Consider the following 23,295-nt stretch of genomic DNA (forward strand, 5'->3'; position numbering starts at 1 on the left):
GATAAATTAATATAAACATGCACACTTTAATTAGCTTCATCTTCAGAGGCATTTGTTCTGACTTCTAGGAAAACTTCAGACTGGCAGCAGAGACTCTCTAAGAAACATTGTTTCTCTAAATCAAAATCATGACCTTTGCTTGATAGCCTCTTAATTAGCGACCTGACGTCAGTCAACAGAGCTGACGCAGCTTCAGAGAGGCTGGAACTAATTTAAATCTAATTCTGTAATAAAGAGCTGTCTACAAACACAAAGAACCTTTTGATCTAAATATAAAATCACTAGACTCAAAATACCTTTAAGTGTTGAAACTGATTTCTATAAACAATGAAACCTTTAAAAAGCATGAAGTTAGTTTTAGTTCAACTTCTCAGTTTTTCTAGGTTCTGTCAGCACAGGCAGTAAATCTTTAATCCTGGTTAGTTAATTATTTTAAAGTGTTTTTCTAATAAAGCCCCTGGTTTTATTAAAGTTCGCACATGTCCAGTGCAATGTAACTCATTCCTGCCAATGGCTTCATTATATAGCATCCAATTGGTAAAAAATAAATCTGAAATTAATAATTGAACCCTTGATAAAGAGCAGATACTTACACGTCACTTTTGATGCCGAAGAAGCTGACATTTCATCAACGACAGGCAGATGTTATGAACTCACTGACATACCAACAACTGTAATATAATAAAAACCATGTCAGTGTGCATTCACAGTTAATTACTTTAATGAAAACTAAAAAAAAAGGTTTTGTTACAAATAAAAAGCATTAATATATAAGAACGTAAACAAACATTTAAAAGTACTTTGCAAGAAAACTAAACATGCTTAAGAAGCTGCCTATATATGTTCAGGTTTTTTTCATTGTGTATCTTGTGACATCAATTTGATTAGACCCCTTTATTTATATAAAAGAGCAAAACAAAACAGAAGCTTGTGTTTGTCGTTTCCTAGAAATTTACTTCTAAAACTAGAATCAGATCATTAATTCACTTCAACAACCAACAGTTTTGTAGAACTCTGTTGTTGTCCTTTCAGTCTCTTCAGTGTAAGACTTATGGTGCCGAGGCAAAAACAAAACACTTTTCTGGACAGAAAATAAGAGAGTGGGAATACACAAATGTAATTGGAGGATTTATTTGTTGTGGATTTCCCCATCAGAGGAGCCACTACCACTGAAGGCTCGTATTTGTGGGCCCATCTGTTTTTAAAATATTTCATGAAAAAATGGATGGATTTTAATAAAACTCTCAAAGTATTCAATATATTTACATCTTCAACTAGCTTTTGGAGTAAACCCTTTCCAAGATGGCTGCCAGAGTTAAATGACCATATCAAAACACTAAAATGGTTTTACAGATATTGAGCTAGAATTTGATGTGAGCATCATCTCCAACATATTTGCCTAAAACTGTAGCATTAACTTAAAATCAACACTGTCTGTTAGCAAAATATCTCATGAATCACTGGATAGATCTTAGTGAAACTATCAGAAAAAAATCATTGAATTTACATCTAAAACTCATTCCAACCCAATTCAAAATGTTCGCTACAACTGATCTACCTTAGCCAACACAAAAATGGCTTTAACTCACCCACTTTACATCTATGGAGCAAGTCTTGGTGTAGTAGCAATGTTTATTTTATTTACCCTCTATTTTACAAGGCGAGACATTAAGAACAATTTCTTATTTGGAGTGTAGGCCTGGCAAGTGCTAGAAAACGAAAGCAGTCTTTCCTTTACTCTTGAAAAGGTAAAGGAAGAAGGGAAACAATACTAAAAATATACATAAACAACAACAGGTAAATGAATTAAGCATTAAAAATAAACTATAAAACAAACCTCATTAAAAAAACTAAGTAATCAAAATAAAATCATTAAGCAACAAAACATTTACAAGCAACTGTTAAAAACAGAAACCAACGCAGTGAGTCCCAATGTTCTCTGCAGCAGATTCCAATCACTTCAGGCAGAATACGTGAAGGACATTGAACCAAAACTGAGTCATCCTCAACACGTTCTCTGAGGGCTAACAATATCTCACAATATTGAACAAGATAGAGCATAATGTTTACAAGGTTGGACCAAAACGGCTGTAACTCTGTCCCTAATCAGCGTAAAAAGATTTTAGTTCAAATGTCTGGCATGAAAGGTGGCAGGTGATAATCATCCCTTCCAGCAATGTTACGCCTTTAATGTGGCGTCAGAAGGTCCAAAGAAAAATGGACACACTAAGGACACAATGTTTGAGTACAAATGTGATTAAAAGGGACCAGCCAACATCAGAAGACTGATTGAGTTAAAGCACATGATTAGATGTTTTTTGCATAATAACTAGAAGTTGTTTTATTTTAATTAAAACTTTTTTCATCTAATGTTAATGGAGTGCTTAAAGTTTAAAATGTGTTAAAGTTAAAGTGGCATGTGTAGCCACTAATTAAATCTCTCTGTTAGGATATTTAGGAGCTCAGCTGCTGTAGCCATTAAACTTTAACCCTCACACTGCTGACACCGTGATAATTACAGTTAAACTTTAGACTCACAATCTGCACTTGCTGCACAAAACAAAGCAGTAACACAAATAAATGATTTTAGATATTTAACAAACCATTGTTTTGTTACAGTTTGGAAAGAAAAATAAACTTAACAGTGTGTAACTTCAGTGGTCAGTAACTTTGGGCTTTGACTTTTTGCTAACAAAACAGTACTTTTCATATTCATGCATTTGCTCATGCTTTGAAACTCATTTCTGATTTAAAACAGGCGAACGTACCTCCAGTTTCTGGGCCACATCCTGCAGTCAGTACCATCTGGTCAATCTGAAATGACATTTGTGTCAATAAATACTTTAAACAAGCAATAAACATAAAAATGCCAACAAAAATTGTCAACTTACCCAACAGATGTCATGTCAGCAGATCTGTAAAAGCTGATAAAAGTGATTGGCTTTGTGCCAACAGACTCCTCAGCTGAAACTGCTTACTGTTACGACTTCACTGCTGCAATATTTTATACATTTTTACAGTTTGCATCAATAAAGAACTTTACTGTCCTATAGCTTACAGCAACTATCAAAAACAGATTGATGAGGCCGAGTTGGACAATGTGGCTGGTTTATCTTTAATATCTCCTGTCAGCACAGTAAACTCTGATGAATGAGGTCAAATCTTTTTGTTGCATTTAACTTTTGCTGGTTGTTGGCAGAATTCAACACTGAGAAAGTGACACAATCTCAGGATTATCCTCATATGTACAAAAGTTTTGTGTTCAAATACAGTCATGGTACTACGGACTAAGTTCACTGACTTCCAGTTTAAACTTTTACATATCAGGGTTTAATTAAAAATCATCCCTTCCTTATTAGATATTGTTTTTCATCATGTAAAAACCTACTAAACCTCAGCTAAAATGCATAATAAATGCAAAAGACCAAGCCCAACCTTGTTTCTTCCACAGAAGTGAAGAGTAGTAAGGAGCAGCCAGGTGCTGTCAATCAAATACCTTGATTGACTGTGAACAAGTGTGATCACCTCTATAAAACAAATAGTTTAAAGTGGCTCATTCAGCTCATTCAAAGGAAGAAAAAACATCAGGAATGGTCTTAAACATAACTATGGCTGCCAGCCAATGTGGGAAAGATTACAGCTGATCGTTTTATAAAAAGTAAAATATTTAAGACTATCGTCATCTTCTAAGGATCGAATAACCAAACAAGTTAACATCTGGATCAGACTGCAATTGTATATCTCAGACACAACAGGCCTTAGTCAACATGTAAAACACGTCCACGGTGTTGGAGAGGCTGCAAAGAAAAACAACACGGCGGCTCAGTTTAGGTTTACAAAGTTGAATCCAAATCCTTGAGCACCTTTCAGTCAATGAGTTGATCATGAACTTCTCTGCAAACCAGAAGTTTCCTAGAATCAAATGTGAGATCCTGCAATAAGACAACAAATGAACCGAATCAATGTGTTGCAGCGGTTGAGTCAAAGTCTAGACCTCAGTCTGAATAAAATGCTGTGGTTGAACCTAAAGAGAGCATGATGACATTATATAGAAGAGCGGATCAAAATCTCCCCACAGTTATGTAAGAATGGTTCTTTAAGTTCATACTGCTAAAATTGATTCTACAGTTGTTTTGGCTCATTGCTTTTAGGTTTTTGCTCAATTTTAGTTACATAAACCATGAAACAGTCAGCTGTTCATTAGAGTTTACAATAATCTGATTTTAAAATTAGATTTAGACCAGATACATTTTTATGTGTGCATGTACAAAACTTTAGAATTGAAGGGTGTTCTTTTTTTTACCATAAATATATATTTCTGACTCCAACGTGTGAATAACCACACTGACATCAAAGACAAAGAAAACAAAAATTTGAAATCCTCCTAAATATATATATATTTCAAACACGGTGTGTATTTGAACATCATTCAAACCAACATTTAGTGCAACTTTTGCAAACATCACATCAACATTCATACAACAAGTTTCTGAAAGATTGTCCTGCCGAGTTTGTAAATCAGCATAAAAAACAGGAAAAAAGTTCTCATAACAATAAATTATTACTCAGTACAGGTGAAAAGAAGAGCTGGATCATTTAAAGACTAAAACACATTACATGAACCCTTCAACAAGCAAGAGTAAACAATGGCACAAACATAAGATTCTTTATGATGACTTGGTATCTGAACAGAATCAAAGAAATAATGTGGATTTTAATTTGGAGGAAAGCCAAATTTTGTGTCAAAATGATTATTTTTGTGCTATTTTAGGAACATTTAGGCTGCAGCACTGTGTTGAGTCAAATCGATGTTTGGGAATCAGAGCTTCGAGCTCACTGCGCTGCAGGTTAGCTGTGAAACAATGAAGGGTGACTCAATCACGTGATAATCGTTCATAACATGGAGGTGTATTGCTGTATTTTTGAGTTTTATGAGAGATGTTTCGCAAGAAGCTAGTTTTTACAAATTTCTACACAAAGTAAACATTTGTACCTAAAAGGTGATTCTCAACTTTCATGATGTTTAACCGTTTAAACGTGAAAATAAAACTGAATCAAAAATGTGCTTTTTTCTGGAGTTTTCCATAAAAGCTTGTCAAAAAAAGAATAAGCTTTCCTCATCAACATCTGAGCAAACTAGATTGAGAAAAAAAGACAGTAATGCAGTTAAAACTTTAGAAGACATTTGTCAAACTGTCTCAGACATGAACAATAAACTTTGATGCTCTAATCTTCACACAGCCAAATTAAAGTGACACCAGTTGGCACAACTGGCTCTGTAGAAAATGTTGACTCAGGACGGCGCAGCAGACTCGTGTCTATATTAGCAGAGCTGTTACAGTGTGTCATACCAGCTAATGCTACCGTACGATTCAACATAACATCTACGCTCATCTGAGCTGAGTGAGAATGGGAAAACTGAAGGAGAGGACAATGTGACATGTGGTGCTGATCCAAATCTCATGCAGCTGGTTCAGGACATCTGTGAGCAAACTGCAAAGCTTAATAAGTTCCAGAAACAATATCTGTCTGTAACAGGCTGCTGAAAGGTGACAGGGTAAACTTTCCACACTGAAGTGTGCAGAAAAGATTACTTTCGATGAACTGATTCTTGTATTGAGGCAAAGTCACATCCTCACAGTCTTCTGTATTGCAGTTTGACAAAAAATAAAACATGAGAAATTATAAAAGTGCAGTACAATAAAATGAAACATAATATGAGTACTTGGCAATACATATACATTTCAAACTTTGAAGTTTCTCAAACATTTCCTCATGAACACACAGGTATAACACGTACAGTCTGGTGACACCAGTCTCCCACAGCATTGGATGTAAGCCCTGTGAATGAAACCAAACTGATATTCTTCACAAACAACACGAGGAGACATGAACGCTCCCACACTTGATTCCCTGTGATGCTGCTCTGCTCCTGAGAAGAATAAACCTTTTTACAGGAAAACCTTTTCTATCTGATAGACTTTAAAACAGCTTTCTCTGTTTCAGCAGCCGTGTAGTAAACGTATTGTTTGTCACCAGCTTGGAGCAGGTTCCCTTATAAGATACTAAAAAAGACTTACTAGTTTGATAACTTATTTAGAGATTTATCTTTTCTAAAGTAGCTGCTTATATTAAGCAACTTTTCATTCATATAGTCCTGCAGTAATGAGTTCATACTTATAAGTTGTACATTACTTTAAACATTTATCTGAGGAGAATTATTATCTGATTCTATGGAAAGTAAGTGACTGAGAAAGCTAAGATATAATCATGAGCTGTTCTTAAATACAGATTGGATAGATTTAATTCCTCGTTTTTAACAGTGTGAATCTTATTGAAATGTCATATATTTCTGATTTCTGTTATAAATACAACTAAACAATCTGTAAAGAGGAAGAAGGACTCTGCTGCTTCTAAGCATCCTTGGCAACAACACTCCAGCTCATTTCAACCCTGCAGATGTGGACAAATAATCAGTTGGCTTGTAAAATCCATCAAATTCAACTGTGTCTGCAGATCAAAACTGCTGAGAGTTCCTTCATCTGGTAAACCTGTATCTGTCAGATTATGGCAAAAATAAGACTTTGTGATGCCTGTTTAAACATTGGTGAAATTCTATTTGTTTTTCCTTTCTCATAACATCTGGACACTCATTTCCTGTCTATCATAGTTATGTATTATTATGGAGTCGATGGCAAAGTTCACGTTGATCATCCGTCCATTTAATTTTGTGAAAGTTTTGAGAAGTGAAGGCAGGAAAATTCAAGCAGCAGTCTCTTTTTGGACTCTGAGGTCGTTGAGCTCTTATTACTTCATTTACATTCAAACTGCAGTTTCTGAAACATCCCATGATGCCGTCCTCTCTTAAGTACCTTCCAGTTCATCCCAACTCAGTATTTTCTGTAAAGCTCCATCTTCATTGGAGTTGGGAGACCTTGAGGGGTGCCGTGCTGCCAAAGTCCAGGAAGAAGGGTCCTTCCTGTTTGGGCAGGAAGGTGGTGGGGGTGACATTGTAGATGCCTGCTGGGACATGGTCCACCTCCATGTAGCAGAAACCACATCTAGAAAAAGACAGTGAGACGTGTTTTATGATGCACAGAAATGTAACATCAGTTTGGATGAGTGGAAACCAGGAAGACCACAACTTAGCAAACTAACTTTCAGATCCTCTCCCATCTGTTCTTAACTTTACTCTGACTAAATCCAGAATAATCCTGTGAGATGGATTTTAATCAGTACATTAAGACATGAGGTTGAGTCACAAGTTGTTGTGCTTATTTGTGTGTATTTCTTTGTGGAAAAAGTCACCAGTTATCTTCTTGACTTGGTCAGGAATTATTAATGACTTATAACTAGAACTTACTGACACTCTTTCAACTACACAATGAGGAAAAGTTCCTTGTTCATTTTATTAAATTTAATTGTGACTGGCAGTCAGCATTTTCAGGGCATTTGGATTTCCAGTAATTTTGCACTGCTTCACAATTTTTTTTATTTTTTTCCAATAATCCAATAATAGTTTGTTTTACTCTTAACTAGAGTAGGTTGTGCAGATTTTTTTTTTTTTAGATTGTTAAAGAGTCAAAAACACTTTAAAGAAAACACACAGTTTTAATGTAGTATGCAAAACCCTGCGACAGAAAGCCTAAGTAACTAAAAAAATATAGTGGATAATCACTCTCGTGGTTACCATTTTCTCAGAGGTTTCGATTTGTAAGACATCTCTCAAATATGTTGGGTATTGCTTAAATACTTTTATTTAATTATTTTTTTAATAAATGTATTTTAAAAGGTACAGCACTTTATTTCTTATCACGTGATCATTACTGTACCTGTAATCTCCACTGCTCTTCTTCTGGAAGGCAGCCGGGCCTGGATCGCCCACCGTCGACACCGTCACCATCTCAAAGCCGACACTGTACTGCCTACAGACACAGCAGAGACATAAAGATGCCTCAGATACACAACTTTATAATTAGTTTTGCCACTTTTCATGTGCGTGTACATGCACAAGTAATTAACGAAGATATTAGGACCCTTTATTTCCAGTTCACTCTTCATCTCTTTCTTAAATGTTTACAGCTCCACATGGCAAACAAGCATAGACATCATAAGCACATGGCTAACTGACTTCTTGTTCAAAAGGCATAGCTGTTTACGCCAGAAAGAACAAAGAGGTAGAAAATTATCTTTTTAGCTGCACAAGAAATGTTAGTTACTTATTAGGCTTTCAAAAATTGTCTTAATTTAAAAATTATCAAAGATATATTGTAATAACAAATAAAAAAAAAACCTAATTGGCAGTGCTTTTTGAAATGTGTTTGGGATTAATAAACACAAATTAGGAATCTCACTTGCGGATCTGGATATTTCCACAGGGACCATTTCTGATTAGTAAGCAGACACTAAACTGCTCTGGACACAAACAATCTTGTTACTGACCCTTCTAAAACACAACCTGCTAACCAGACAGACAATGAGCAACACTAATAATTTATTAGAAGTATTGTTTCCTGTTTCAAATGATGAGCAAAAAGCAAATTATTCTGATGCAAATTCAGAGACAATAACAAAATCTAAAAAAATCGGAGTCAAAGTGAAGTCCTGACCTGGATCCACGCAGCTCGATCAGCAGTGGACCGGACCGCTCCAGGTTTATCTGATAGATCGGGTTGTGTTTGTATGAGTCCTTATAGTTTCCACATCCACCAGCACTGGGGCCTTTCCACTGACCGTTTATCTGCAGACAGAGTCACAGAAATAATCAGCTTCAGGACAGGAGCAACAAAATTAATTCAGTTAAAAAACAGAAAAATATAATCAGTGCATCCTAAATCTATAAATGTCACTGAATGTGGTGCTTTAATGCCAACCTGCAGAACAAGCAACACAAGATTAATCTACATCTTTTCAACGAGCTGCATTTACAGATTCCAGTACAAGTACTTTAATTCACAACAACAGAAGCTCCAACTCGTAGGTGTATGAAACACGTACCCTTTTTGTGTGAGTGAAGGGATTTGGTATCTTGGAGAAGGTGAATTTGCATCCAGAGTACACCTACATAAAGAACAAAAAGTGTTCACTGTTAACGGGTGACTTACTTTATAAAAGACCAAAAGCAGAAACCTAACAAGCACGCAACAAAAATACAACTGAAAACTGCCTTTTTACTGTCTGCGTTTTTGTAAACAAAGTGATGCATGTTTTCCAGTTTTCTATAGCTTGGCTTGAAACAAAGTTGGCATACGTGCTGGAAAATAATATAATCTTTATTTCAACCTTGTTCAGGCAGAATAAATCACATTTAATGCTTAGATCTGTAGCTGAAACTCTTTGGGAAAATAAGTTTAGTCAGTTATTCTCTAGATGAATCTTCAGCAGAAAGTGATCTGAGCTGAAGGGGGATGAAGACATTTTCACGCTTGGCTTGTTGGAGAAGGAGAGCGAGGGAGAGAGCCTGTAAAAGCCTGCGATGATTACAGCGATTGTATTACGGCTGAACAGAAAATACACAGATACACAAACGGTAAACACAGCTTACAGCCGAGACGTGCAAAGAATGCATGTTCTTCTAAATGAGTTAGTTCAGTATAAACAGCTCTCCAAAGGCCCTTTTTTCAGTTTGCAGGGAAAGTCTATGAATAATAAATGACTAAAGAGAAGTATTTGGGTCACACGTGCACACACAGAAACACACTTAAAAAAACCAACTAAACTTGAACTAGTCTCAGGGAACTGACATTTATCAAATGGATGTGTTTAGAAGTAGAATATGAAAGGTGAAAACATGGAGAAGACAGAAAACCAGTCACTGCTCCTAAATGGATACAAATACATTTATAAAAACAGAAAAGAACAAGCAATCATTCTTCTCACTGCAGAATGAAGAAGTTTAGATTGTTGTGAGTTAAATGGGTGTATTATGGTAAAAAAGTAGGAACTCAGTGTTTCCCGTTCAACTGTCCAAATCAATGAGAAGCCTCACCAGAACAAAAAGATAATTAACAAAGGTAACAACAGACAGAAACATTCATTCAGGAACCTGAAACAATTCACATGTTGTAATCTTTTGATGTGACATTAGAGCACTGGTGTCAGATTATCTTTGAATAACTTTGGTTTCAGTAATAAAATACTAAGTTGAAATGCCAACACAATCTGTGTTGCTATGTTCTGGAACAACTGCAGCACTTTTAGTGTGGACGCTAGGAAATGTGCTAAGAAAACAGCGCAAAGAAACACCAGGCATTTGTTAGCTTTGCCACTAAGCTATTTGAAACTGTGTAAAATGGTAGAATCATGTCCGATATATACTGCAACTTGGATTTAAATTAAATAAGATACTTAAATGTTTGAATCAATGAGTTGATTTTTTTATTTTAAAACTGTTGTAGTCATTTTCTGTAAAAAAAACAGACATTTTGAATATATCAAGCACTAAAAATTACATTAAAATAAAGCTATTTTTGGAATTATTTTATACTAAAAAGGTTCAAGCTGATGTCTCTGACCCGCAGTGTGTAGTTGATGGTGTTCTGTTTCTCGTACTGAGAAACCACCAGCGTGAAGGTGTGTGTTCCTGCAGTGGTTAGCCTCATCTTGGTCAGGTAGTGGGGGCTGTTGATACGGATACCATCGATGTAAGGTGGGGGGTCCGCTGTAGAGGAAACCAGAAATAAACTTCAGAACTGCAAAGTTGAGGTTGACCTTTCTTCAGTCTTTTGAAGTTTATCCTGTCACTAAAGGTGGAAGAATTTTGGAGAATTCTTTTTACAGCCCCAACTTCTCTTTGAAAATTGAGCAGTGTATTCTGTAGTCACAGAAATTGGGCTCCTTTAATAGACTAATGTTTCTTCAGGATACCTGACCTTGCTGTGTGACTGCAGGGCAGAAATAAAGCTGTGACAGACAAACTGCTGATGCGAATCATCGAGTGTAATTGTCACAGTTCAGTGGTGCAGAGACAAAAAACAAAATGTTTTTAAGGGTTCTGTCAGACCTCACCTGGGTAGTAAACCTTCTTGCCATCTGTCTTGTAAACAACCAGCGTGATAAACTCCCTGTTTTGAGCAAAATCATCCTGGGTAAACAAAAAGCAAACAGTCTTCAGATTAAATCAGGGCTTTCTAACAGAAGGTGACCTCATTACTACAAAATTAGGCGTAAATGAAAAACAAATTAATCATGGTGTTACTCTGTCAGGGTGTCCTGACCTTGTCAGTGATGTGTCTGGTGAGCAGCACCCACACAGCAGCGCCCCCTGCTGGACACTGAACCTCCAGCTTGTACTGAGGATTGTTTGCAAGACTGTAGACGTCCTTCACTGGTCCCTGCTTTCCATCCCAGCTACTGCAGGAGGTCAACAAACACGAACATCAGCTTGAGACAGTTTGCTTACTAAAAATGAAGAATTCCACCTTTAAACACAATCTAGTCCATAACATTTAAAATTAGACATTTTAGGGACTTGGGTTTTTCTTTGCAGAAGTCAGGTCACCACTACATGAAAATTGTAATCTAAAGCAGCTTTTTCACATGTTGAAGGAACTTCCTGAGGTCTTAATAAAAGATCTGGGACATGTTTTGGTCAAAATGTAACAGGATCCCAGCCTTAAAAGCTTTTTCTAAAACCTATCTTTTTAAACATCTGCAAAATAGCAAACTTGATTATTATTATTATTGAGTTAGTTATAACTCCAGAAAAAAGTAGGATTTTACCTTGTATGTTATTATTTTGAAATTGTGTAAAAATATGTGCACAGAACTTTAGTAAAATCTATAAAAATAGGTATTCACACACATACCTGTGAATACAGGAGGAATCCTTAAACAACCCAGGGCTCCAGCTTAAGTAGATGACATCATAGTATTGACAAAGATCCTCCCAAGCAATCCAGAAAACACCTGGAGACCAACAAAATTAGGGAAAAAGAAACTTCCCAATGATTTTTTTTGTTTAAATGACTGCAAGTGCCAGGGATGAATTGTGTTCTTTCACTTACAAAAATGTCTTCATTGTTAAACTCAGCATGTCATTTCTTCTGCTCAAAGAAAAAAACTAATGGCTCACCATTATCAAACTTCTGTGCTGTCTTGGGGTCAAAGTTGAGGTATTTGAGGAGCTCAGGAGTCCAGTTTTTGTCATCGCGCTCGCTGTAGCGCCCCTTCCACCGCAGGTGACTCCACGGATTCTTCAGCTGCAGGAAACGCATTCCCTACAAGGAAAATAAACAAAAACAAAAGAAATGAACTATTTCATGCAGAATTTTTATTGTCGTATTTCAGTCAAGTGACTGAGGTCATAAAAAACACTTGCAGTTCTCAGGAGTCAGTCAGAGAGTTTCCAAAATGTTTTTAAATTCAGTGTTTTTCATTTTTACACTCGGGATAAACAGAGCTTCTGACAACAGGATAATATTAAACTCATAACTCTAACCTTGTATTCCCTGATGTCTAGAACTGCATAGGCGTGTGTTGGCACTAAACCCCATCTCTCTCCTTCTTCCTCTGTCATCACTCCTGTTGCTGTGGTGATGAGAACGTCCCCCTTGTGAAATCTGGAAACAAAAAGTAACGCAAGCAGAAAGGAAAGATGAAGAAATTCAAAGGAAGAGGAGGGGCAGAAGTCATTTAATTAATTTTCCATACTGATCACCTCTGAAAGAGCATGCGGAAGGTGTCTTCCTTGTTAAAGGACTGATTGTCGGAGTGCATAGCAATGCGCTCAGGGATCCAGCCAGTGAGCGCATGCAGATCGATATTCTGCAAAAAACAGAATTTAAGTAAGTGTGATTTTTATTGACAACTGTCAAATTTTGACAAACTTTAAACTGATATGTGCTGAAAAGAACTGGATATAGAATAATCTACCCAAACATACTTTTACAACTTCAAAACAACTTGAAAAGCGTATTTGATACAAGCGATTTTTAAATAAATGTCTTTTTTTTTGCTTTAAAAGCGTCACTCTGAGCAGTTTTACCACAACATGTAAAACAAAACATCGTTTTCTATTCTTACACAATTCTTATATTACATTTTGCACCTTCTATTATTAGTCGTATCATGGCTAGTCAATGTTCATTTTTGTTTTCGTGTGTACTATCCATAGTTTATAAAGTAACTAGTGTGTGAACCTCTGTACTGATGCTGCTGTGACACCTGAATTTCCCCTCGGCGGGACAATAAAGGATATTTCTATTCTATTCTATTTACCACAAGTTGGATCCTCAAGTTTTTCCCTATTTACTCACAGAGTTGGAGCCAGGAAAATCATAGCCACCCATCACTTTCATGTAAGCCTTCTCTATTAGCGACACCCACAGCTCATTTTTGTTGCTGGAATAGGAGCACAGCAGCTCTCCATTACGATCCACCGGGAGGAAGTCATCTATAATCACCTAAAACAGAGACAGACTGTCTGATTTCTGTCTTTGCTCTTTCATGGTGTTTTCTCAGTAAAGATGAACCAGTTAGACGTTTAGAAGTCCAACCTTTCTGGGAACTCCGTTGATGTGAAGTTTAACCATGTACTTCCCACATGGGTTGTACTCTGGTTCCCCTCGTCTGTTCTGAGGGTAGATTATGCTGTAACACACAAATATACACAGGGTTGAATTTTAAATCAGTAGTTGTAATATTGCTCTGACAACAGAAACAAATCTTTTTGTTTTAGACAACAGACCTCGGCTTATTAAACAGAAACATTCTGGTTTGTATTTAACATAAAGAGGTAAAAAAGTAAGTAGATAGGTTTACAGAACACATTTGGAGAAAATACACAAATATTCATGTACCAGAGTTTGAAAAAAGAAAGCAAAAAGCACATACCTGGTGATGAGTTTTTTGTTGTAGCGCCTCTCGTAGGCAGCACTGATTGCCAGGGATGCCACAAATGAACAGTCAGAGACTACAGTCTGGATAAACATGGGAAAACATAAAAACTGTATCAACTGTGTACAGCAATAAAAAAGGAATTTTGTGAAAATAAACTGTGTGGTAAAATGCTGCAAAGGAATATTATCACCACCAAAAACCTACCAAACAATGTGAGCGAGAAAATTTAAGTCTATACTCCTTATCTTTAAGAGAATTATAAAAAGTCTCCCACAAAGATGCATATCTGTGATGATACTACGCCATCTACTGGATGCATTTAGGTAGTACATAGAAAATATAGAAATATCAGCTCTTATACTCAGAAATTTATTGCAGCTTTGCAAAAAAAGAAAAGTACTATATTGCAAACAAACTGAAGCCTACTTCAGACACACGACCATTAAAAACAGATTGTAAAGAAGCACCCAGCAGCTAGTCTGACCTGTTTGATGCTGAAGCTGGACACAGACATGATCATGGTGGGATTATTGCTGATCTCGTCCGGTCGAACCCAGCGGGAGAAGATGGCTTTCTGTTTGGGTGACAAAGCAAGTTTCCCTGTTTTGTCCCTGCAAAAAACCAAACAAAAACAAGAACACAAAACATTAGTACAAACATTTTAATGGGCTCTTAGCAACCAACTCTTTTTATGTGGACAAAGAGGGCGTGTCAGGCATTTGACCGTTTGGTCCTTGAATAACTAATCCTGTATCCAGGCTGATCACAGATTACATATCATTTTAATGACTGATATATAAAAACAAATAACTGTTTAAACTCACGAGAAAGGAACAGGGAAGGCGAATCGTTCCTTCAGGTCAACACTCATGAAGGGCACATAGGCAATGCCATTGATTGTAGATGTACTCCTGAAAAGTTCAGCAGAAAAAAGAAGCTTTAAAGCAAAGAAATTCTGGGAATTGATTCTGTAGAACTAAATCTTTTGTCTTTTACCGATACCTTTTTTTATTGTGTTATAAGTGACTAGAACAAAAGTCAACAATGATAAATACGAGCTCTTTTCATGGGAGGTAACTTGATAAAAACCTCCATGGATCGTCTCACCTGAGCACTTCGATCTCCTCTGCCGTGTAGCGCTGACCCTGGGGCTCACTGGACTGGACCGCCCGGACTGGATGGGGCTGAGACCGGTCGTGGAGGGAGAAGTCTGGCCCGAGGGGGAAAAACTGCCGAACCGGCCCTCCAGTACCAGCACCACCGCTCGGCTTCGTACCAGAAGGTCCGGTTCTGTCCTGAGTCTGTGGAGAAGTTAATTTGGACTGGGATTCTTTGAGACCCTCCGCCCTGAAAAACAAAGCAAATTTTTTTTATTAGTTATGCAAAGCAAAGTCAAAAAAAGAACAAGAAGTTTGACAAATATGATAGTTTCTTGCGACAACTTGTTTGTTTAAACTTTTAACTTGTTTTTGTTTATATACAGTCCAACCTAATAAAAACATATTTTTAGCAACATTTAACTTTCTGTGCAAATTTCTTCCTCAAGTTTTACAATCAGAACAGGAAGCACAAAGCTGTGTTGAAGTTGAAACTATAAAAAAAAAAATAAGCAAAAGGAAAGCTTTAATATATATAGAAACTGAACAAACAGGATTTTAAATGCTTGTGACTAAAACCAGATCTGCATCTTTGGTGCTATCATAAGAAAACACAAAGAGTTAGACTGTTGGAGCAAACTTTCTGGTTAAACAGATTCACTGACCTGTCCAAAGCTTGTCGAGCCAGCTGCTTCAGCTTGGTCTGAAGTGCTTGATCTGATGTCTCATTTGACTGTTGGAAAAACAGAACAGAAACATGAGGAAAAGGAAAATTAAAATGTACCGATGTGAATTAAAAAACAAAGAGATAATCCATGAATCCATGAGAATTACCGTTTTAATGCACAGCTCCACAGCCTGAGTGTACAGTTCAATGGCCTCATCATCATTCCCCTTCTCATCTTCGTCAAAGGCCTGGGTAACCAGGAAGTGGGCACGCTCTAGATCCACCTGCTGCCGAGACTTCAGCGGGTCATATTTCTGTGACTGGACTGGGGTCAAAAGTAAAAGGAAGTAAAGGTTCAACAAATTTATTAAGTAGACTATGAAAATATACAGATAAGCTTGCACATAGTTTTTGGCAAATTCACAAATTGAGCTGAGTGCTTTGTTTACACTGAGTGCGTACCCACATTTCAGAACTCCATATAAATATATCTGCAAAACTACTGGAGAAAAATCTTTCAAACAGAAGCATTTAATATAGTTTAGGACAATCTTTTACAGCAAACATAAACAAATAACTACACAACAGTGAACATTCACAGATTGTCCAATGAATGAGAGGCTGTGTGTGAGCCCAGCAGCCTGGGATCTGTCACAGCCATGTGAACACACCTAAGATTTACAGGTATAGAGTCTCAGTCATACAGGACATGGTAAATACAAAAAAATAATAAAAAACAAAACAACTGGAACTCTATTATGTAGCTGCTTCCCATCCGTGAAGCTTTCTCAGTTGGAAACTGGAGAGTGTGGCCTTTCAAGCTTTAATGTACGCTTTAATACTCCTAAAGGTTGCTGAGAATGAAGCAGACAGTTAATGAAAGCATCTCTTCAGGGCTCACAAAAAATTAAACCTTAACAACTTCGTTACCAGTCCAAAAACCCTTACTCTTCACCATATTTATGGCTACATCAAACTAGGCCAAATGTTATTTAAATTATAGGTAAGGACTTATAATTGAAAAGTAGTATGTAGTAATTTAATGACAAACTAAAGTTTTTGTGTATAGAAGCATGGCTCTGGGGGGAAGAAAATTAATACAAAAAAATAAAAATAAAAATTGGTAAACAGCAGATAACAGCTATGCAAACAGGAGCTTTAGCACTTGTTAGGTAAACCTACCTGCATTGTGAAGGGCCTGGACCCGATCCAAGTATTCATTCACTTTGTCCTGGAGTCCGTCCAGTTTGGATCCTGCCATGCCAGCATATATGAGAGCCTGAGCTGCCTCCTGTGAAACAAGAGGCGGTTTGAAATAAAACATACCAGAGACGAGTGTCATTCCCTATACAGTTACTGTTACTGTAACAAGATAATATCTCATAAATGCTTACATATAAATATGTATCCATAGAGTAAAAGTCATTATCAACTTCACTGTGTGAGAGAAGCTAAATGCTAACTTGTAGCAGATGTTAACTTATTAAATTTCTACGTGACCTACCTTATAATAAAATACGGCCTCATTATATTTGGCTTTTTGGTCGTAAGTTACAGCTGTTTTGGCAAACTTGACAGCATCGAGTTCCAGCGCCGTACAGTCCATGTTGAACAAAACTTGTCAGAGTGACAAGATTTCTGTTAGCCAGCGAACTGGACAGCTAACACTAGTAGTTACCGTAAATCACCAAATTAGCAAACTGTCTGTCTTCATTCACCACCAAGTTTGCTTCATCAGCTCGGACAATGCATAGTGAAAGTAATTCTGAGCAGCGTCTTCAGTCCGGTAGCTGAAAATGTCCGCCCGGCTAAATGTTTCTCTTCTTTTCCTTATGATAAATGACTACAACATTAGCCAACATCAAAACAACCGAGTAATTTCCGGGAAACACTTTTCGCGCAGTCGCAGTAAAGGTCCCGGGTCCAGATATTTGCTGCTGCGTTCAAGTGCAGTCGAACAAAACATCATCTCGGCTTTTTTCAACATTATTTAAAAAAATATGTACTACGATTGTCATGCGAATTCATTTTACACATTCATTTGACAAAGATCATTATTTATTCACCAGTAATAATTGAAACGAATGAATGTCAAGTATTTATTTAATTTCAATCAGATTCACACAATTTTACACAAAAGCTGAAAAGAAAACGGAGACATTGTGTGATTTAAAAAACAACCAAACTAAAAATAATCTTGTCTTAACTTTGTTTCCTGATCTAATGTCTTTCACCACAATGTTTTATACAAGCATTTTACTTTTACATAATTTGTATTTTAATCTTCAGTACTCTGTGAAGTATTGCTACATGTTGTAAAATTAAAAATAAAACAGCAAGTAAAAATGTTTTTAACTACATATACCAAGTCTTTTCAAATGGTTTTCTTGTTGGCTTGATTGGACCAAAAAAGGTTTTATTTTAAATGATGAGATTTGGAGTAATATTTCAAAGCAGAAAATCAGCCTAAAAATATTGTTATATTTATTTATTAATCTTATCATTATTGTTATTATTATTCTTTTGCACTCAATTATAAAATCCTTTCCACAGAACATTTTCAAAGCAAAACCTTTTTATTCAGTGCTTTTCTTCTTCAGTTTTTCATTTCATCCTTCTAGTTTTGAAAAATCTATTATTTATATTATTTTTGTTTTAACTTTAACTAAAAAAGAAAAAAAAATCCAATATTCAATCTTTATGAAGCCACACCTTCTTTCTTGGTTGTATTGCAACATAATAAACACATATTTTCTTGCATACCAATTCAACAGTAAAGTTGAAGCATTTTATGTAATTAAAGAAAAAAAGATGCATTTCCTCCCTTGCATTTCCTTATAACATAAACCTTGACACAGACTCTGCATCAACAAAAAATACAATTAACTACAGCTCTGCAGCTCCCTCTACTGGCCAAACAGCAGATTCATGTTATCAAAATTAAGTATCAAAAAACCTGCAAGTTTGTCAAGGTAAAGTAAAAAAAAGCAAAGAAAGCTGCGGGTCATGTTGAGATGAGTCTTCTTGTCTAAATACTGCTGTCATCAGTCAGACACACACAACAGACATCAGTTTCCACATATGTACAATTTCTACATGAGTAAAATGCATTTCTCTGTGTCAATCTGTGTTTAAACAGATAAAGCCTTCTTTTCACAGATCCATGCGTTCCTGTCTCCACAGCTCACTGCCTTCCATCCTTGATCTTTGAGAGAAATTACACACTGATTTTCATTTGCAGGTTGATTCACCCAGGTACTGAAGAAGAAGAAAAAGAACAAAACTAAAGCAATGCTGATGGATTTTTGTTATTAAAAATGAAAGAATTCGTGTGTTTCTTACTTATTGGTCAGCTCACTTCCATCGGTCAATCTCCATTTTCCTTCCACAGCTTTCAGACCGATCCAGTACCCATTAATCCCTGATCCAGGAAAACTGATACTACTGACATGAGACTGAGAAGAATGTGAGAAAATGATCAGACATTTACTGTAAATACTTTACTTTAAATAAATACTTTACTTTAATGATCAACACTCTCTACATAAACATACATTTTCTGTTTATATGAGTTGTTTAACAGTTTTCTCATTACCTTTTCTGTTTCATCAGCAACAGCAGTCAGATCTGAAATCTTTCCTCTGCAGTCTCTTCGTGCTTCTTCCCAGGTTTTCTGATTAGAGGGTTCAGCATTGTTATATACATAACAGCTGGACTGAAAAGGTGACCAGCCTTTCTGACAAGGTTTACATGTTCTGACTGAAACAACAAAAATCAAATAATAAAAATATTATGAAATACAAAATATTGTTATTGTTTTTTGTTTATTTGTTGTTTTAGACACAAAAGAACAAACCTTCATTTCCTTTTTTGGGACAGTAGTTATCAATGCTCCACTGAGCTGTACTGATGTTGTCCTTATTCCAGGTTTCCTCCATGTTTTTTATCTGGTCTGTGAGGTCGTTTGTCTTTGTCTCCAGCTCCTCATTCTGCTTTGTGAGCTTCTGGTTTTCTCCAGTCAGGTTTTTGATCTTGCTTTCTGAGACAGTTAATGTCTGTGTCAAGTTTTCCAACTGCATTGACAGGTTGTTCTTAGTTCTTGACAGTTCTTGGTTTTGGTCCTTCAGGTTTTGGATTTCTGCAGTCAGCTTTGTGTTGTTCACAGAAATCACAGAAATAACTGTAGACAAACAGAAAACAGGTGAGCTGAGAATTCACACTGCTGAACTACTTAAAAGGTTTGACTTCAGTTTGGAGCCGTAAACTGATTCTCTTGTGTCTTTTCTTTGTTTTTTCTTCTTTTTTTCTTTCTTTTGCTATTTTAAACATAGCATCAGATGGACAATAATTTGAGTTACAAATGTGTGTTTTGACTTTGAAATTTGATGAACTGCAGATTTGCTCAAAAAAATAATTTCTTAAGAAATCACAGGCAGTGTAATCACTTGTCTTGATACTAAAAGTTCAGATATGAAAAGGTGGTGGTGAACAGTGTTCAGTGATACAGCATTTATTTTATGTCGAAAAATGCGAAGCTTTACTTTTACATCAATAAATAAAAAAAATATATAAATGAATGGACAACTTGTTTAATATTTGTCATAATAAGTAAAGCTCTGTTATGATGAAGTAATTTAACCAGGACGCCATCTTTGCCCATGGCTGCCACACGCTGCTGCAGTGTGGATAAGAACATCTGACTCTGGATGTCAAATCAGCTTTGAAAAGTAACAACAAGCAAACAAAAATCTATTCCTTGAAGAAACAGGTTCTTAAAGAACTCACAGTAGATGCGAAGGACGATGACTGTCAGCAGAATCAGCCAACAAGCTGCCAGAGGAAGAAGAGTCCGAGTGAAGGAGGGAAACTTGTGACCTGACAGGAAAAAAAACAGTGAAATAAGAAACTCCTTGTGTTTTTAATTTAACCTTTTAAAACTTTAATATATAACTACATAAAAAAAAATTAGTTTAACAATATTAAATTGTAATTCATTGAGTTTGTAAAAGACCTGGAGCTGCAGGTATGTTCCTCCCTGCTGTGTCGACATAATCAGCTTCATCTGTGACTTCCTCTGAACGACACAAAGAAAATACAAATATCGGTTTAAATTTTTTTTATTATCTTTTTAATCAGTTACATTATTGCCAACATATCTTGTTTTGTTCTAAAGGAATTCAGTTTATGAACAACAAAAACTTCAACATCAATCCGAGTCCTTTGCATTTTTTTAAACATACATTATTCTTAAAGAGGTTTTATTCATGCAACTTTTTGCTTTCAACAAATGTCATCCCTCGTCTCCGAAGGTGAATGCTTTTGCTCGTGTGTGTGTGTGTAGGGGCTGCACTGTTATTTTCTCTCCGACTGTCAACCACTCTGATCAGGTTTCCCAGCTGTAGCTTTAAAACCAAAATGTTGTGTATAATTATTTCATTTTTATGTTTTGTTTCATTGATTCTTTTATAATGTTCCTGGTTCCATGTACTGTGCCAAGTTGTTATGTTGTTGTTCCACCTTTTGACTTTATATACTTCAACTGCTTCCTTGCACATGAAAATAAGAAATAAAACAGAATAAACATTTACTGTTAGACTGCAGCTTGATTTGAACTCTGCATCTCAGTCCTTCTGATTAAAACCGCCACAAACAGAAACATTTACAACTAAACAGATGCAGGATAACACAAGCAGATTTTCAAATCTAAGCTGCTAATGTGTTGAATGAACAGTTAAAATATATAAAGTGATCTAATTTTTGAATTATTAGTTATTGTGTGTTTTCTTGATGACTTTGTGTTTGTATGATGTAAAGCACTTTGAATCGCCTTGCTGCTGAAAGTGTTGTATAAATAACTCTAAAAAAAGAATATAAAGTGTCTTACCTGCAGATGAAGAAACATTTGGGTTTCTAGAAAAAAGATTCACGGCGTGCATTTTTCTGTTTATTAAAAAAAAACAAAAAAAAAAGCTTCCGCATCAACAAACATGAATCCAGAAGGAGAAATGTTAAATGTAAAAGTACGAACAGTGTACTGCTTTTTTCTTAAAGTGTAATCAATAACACAGGATCTCTTTCTCAGCCTCTCTCAGTGTCAGACTTCTGCTTTTGGCTAAAAGCTCATTTGTGTTGCATCTAAAAATATGATCTTTACTCCACATCTTCATGTAGCATGGACATATTTTTTAGAAAAAAAGAAAATAAACTATTTTTAGGTTGAGTAGGAATTCAAAGTTTTGCAAAGGATGTTTGGATAATGTGTCTTAGTTGACCTGATGATGGATTTATCCAGGTTGTCCTCTGCTTCCTGCTCATCCCAAATCTGGAACTGGATAAAGTACAGAAAATGATGAAATTATTGTCTGTATGATTCAGTATGCCCAGTACCAAAGGCTGTAAACTCTGTTCATTTGTTTTTTAAAACTCTGACTCTTTGAAATATTGACATAGAGCAGCATGAAGTTGTATTTTGTTACCAGTTACTGGATGTACTCACACAGCAATCCTGTCAAATATTACTTTTATAGTTCAGGAAGTTTTAAGACAGTAGCTTACTAAAAATTGATGCATTTTGAGACTGGATTTCTTGTATTTGTACAGTATGTGAGATGTTAAATTATAATTACTTGGTCAATGAACCTTTTAAATAAATATTTCTTAAAAGGAGCCAACTCCATTGTAAGTGTTTAAGTAAATAATAGTTCAAGGTCCTTTAAACAAAACTGCATGTCATTTTTTCTGTTCTAGCTTTAAGATAATGTTAACTCAAGTAAAACAACAGATTTTATTCAGTTGAAATATATCTTAAAACAACACTACAGAGTTGTGACCCAATTCTGAATTGGTGACTTTGATTACTTTTTCTTGATGGGAAAATCTCTCCTTTGGGCAAAAATAAGCCAAAACAGCAAATAAAAAAGAAACACTCGACATCCTGTCAATCACACCTTTAAAGTTGGATCTTAAACTGGAAAAAGTACCAGCTGGGAAAGAGTTAATCTTGTAAATTGCATCACTGGCCCTGCCTGCTCTTTCCCATCTACTTCTCTCTTCTTATCACAGCTCTCCATCTCATCTTCAATATTTTCCTCATCTCCCTCCCTCCCTCGGCATCCCTCCTCCCTCTCCAGCTTCCAGTCTCCTCCCTCTCTATTCCTCCTCCCCTCATGTCCATCTCAGCTTTTTTTTAACATTATTGAAAAAAAAAAAAAAATACCACGATTGTCATGCGTATTCATTTTACACACAACATTTGACAAAAATCATTATTTATTCACCAGTAATAATTGAAACGAATGAATGTCAAGTAATTCTTTAATTTCAATCAGATTCACACAATTTTACACAAAAGTTGAAAAGAAAACGGAGACATTGTGTGATTTAAACAACAACCAGACAAACAGAAAAACAAAATCTTGTCTTATCTTTGTTTCCTGATCTAATGTCTTTCACCACAATGTTTACAGAAGCATTTTACTTTTACATAATTTGTATTTTAATCTTCAGTACTCTGAGAAGCAGAGGCGGCTCCAGATATTTTTTTCTGCAGGTGCTAAGGGGGTGCTAAGCATTTTATTGAGGGTGCTAATGAAGGATTATTTGTTCTTACAGTTCTCAACACACACAGACGCAAGCACAAACATATATAATCTTATATATATATATATGGTATATAAATGAAGAACAGAATGA

The 23,295-nt window shown here is 36.0% G+C and overlaps 2 protein-coding genes across 2 annotated transcripts in view; both read right to left on the bottom strand.

The window, feature by feature from the left end:
* Window positions 1-4,379: 4,379 nt before the first annotated feature.
* capn7 (calpain 7) lies at window positions 4,380-17,491 on the bottom strand. The gene is made up of 21 exons (XM_017428461.3): window positions 17,108-17,491; window positions 16,786-16,894; window positions 15,771-15,928; window positions 15,602-15,669; window positions 14,947-15,186; window positions 14,664-14,750; window positions 14,324-14,450; window positions 13,834-13,919; window positions 13,497-13,590; window positions 13,257-13,403; window positions 12,659-12,765; window positions 12,440-12,560; window positions 12,074-12,218; window positions 11,808-11,907; window positions 11,217-11,352; window positions 11,008-11,083; window positions 10,515-10,660; window positions 8,998-9,060; window positions 8,610-8,740; window positions 7,833-7,925; window positions 4,380-7,061 (listed from the first exon to the last, which is right to left on the bottom strand). Exons 1-21 carry the CDS (start codon window positions 17,207-17,209, stop codon window positions 6,917-6,919), a joined length of 2,481 nt encoding a protein of 826 aa, XP_017283950.1. The 5' UTR covers window positions 17,210-17,491; the 3' UTR covers window positions 4,380-6,916.
* Window positions 17,492-18,171: 680 nt separating this feature from the next.
* The window catches only part of LOC108243216 (C-type lectin domain family 4 member G-like), a 19,755-nt gene continuing 14,631 nt past the window's right edge, over window positions 18,172-23,295 (bottom strand). Inside the window, exons 3-10 of the mRNA XM_017428505.2 lie at window positions 21,876-21,931; window positions 21,488-21,543; window positions 20,615-20,677; window positions 20,389-20,478; window positions 19,460-19,783; window positions 19,199-19,362; window positions 18,946-19,058; window positions 18,172-18,861 (exon numbers count right to left, since the gene is read on the bottom strand). Coding sequence (XP_017283994.1) covers window positions 18,735-18,861; window positions 18,946-19,058; window positions 19,199-19,362; window positions 19,460-19,783; window positions 20,389-20,478; window positions 20,615-20,677; window positions 21,488-21,539 — 933 coding nt within the window. The 5' untranslated portion in view covers window positions 21,540-21,543; window positions 21,876-21,931 and the 3' untranslated portion in view covers window positions 18,172-18,734. The remainder of the gene's footprint in view (window positions 18,862-18,945; window positions 19,059-19,198; window positions 19,363-19,459; window positions 19,784-20,388; window positions 20,479-20,614; window positions 20,678-21,487; window positions 21,544-21,875; window positions 21,932-23,295) is intronic.

The sequence above is a fragment of the Kryptolebias marmoratus genome, linkage group LG16 (assembly GCF_001649575.2).
Source record: "Kryptolebias marmoratus isolate JLee-2015 linkage group LG16, ASM164957v2, whole genome shotgun sequence".
NCBI lineage: Eukaryota > Metazoa > Chordata > Actinopteri > Cyprinodontiformes > Rivulidae > Kryptolebias > Kryptolebias marmoratus.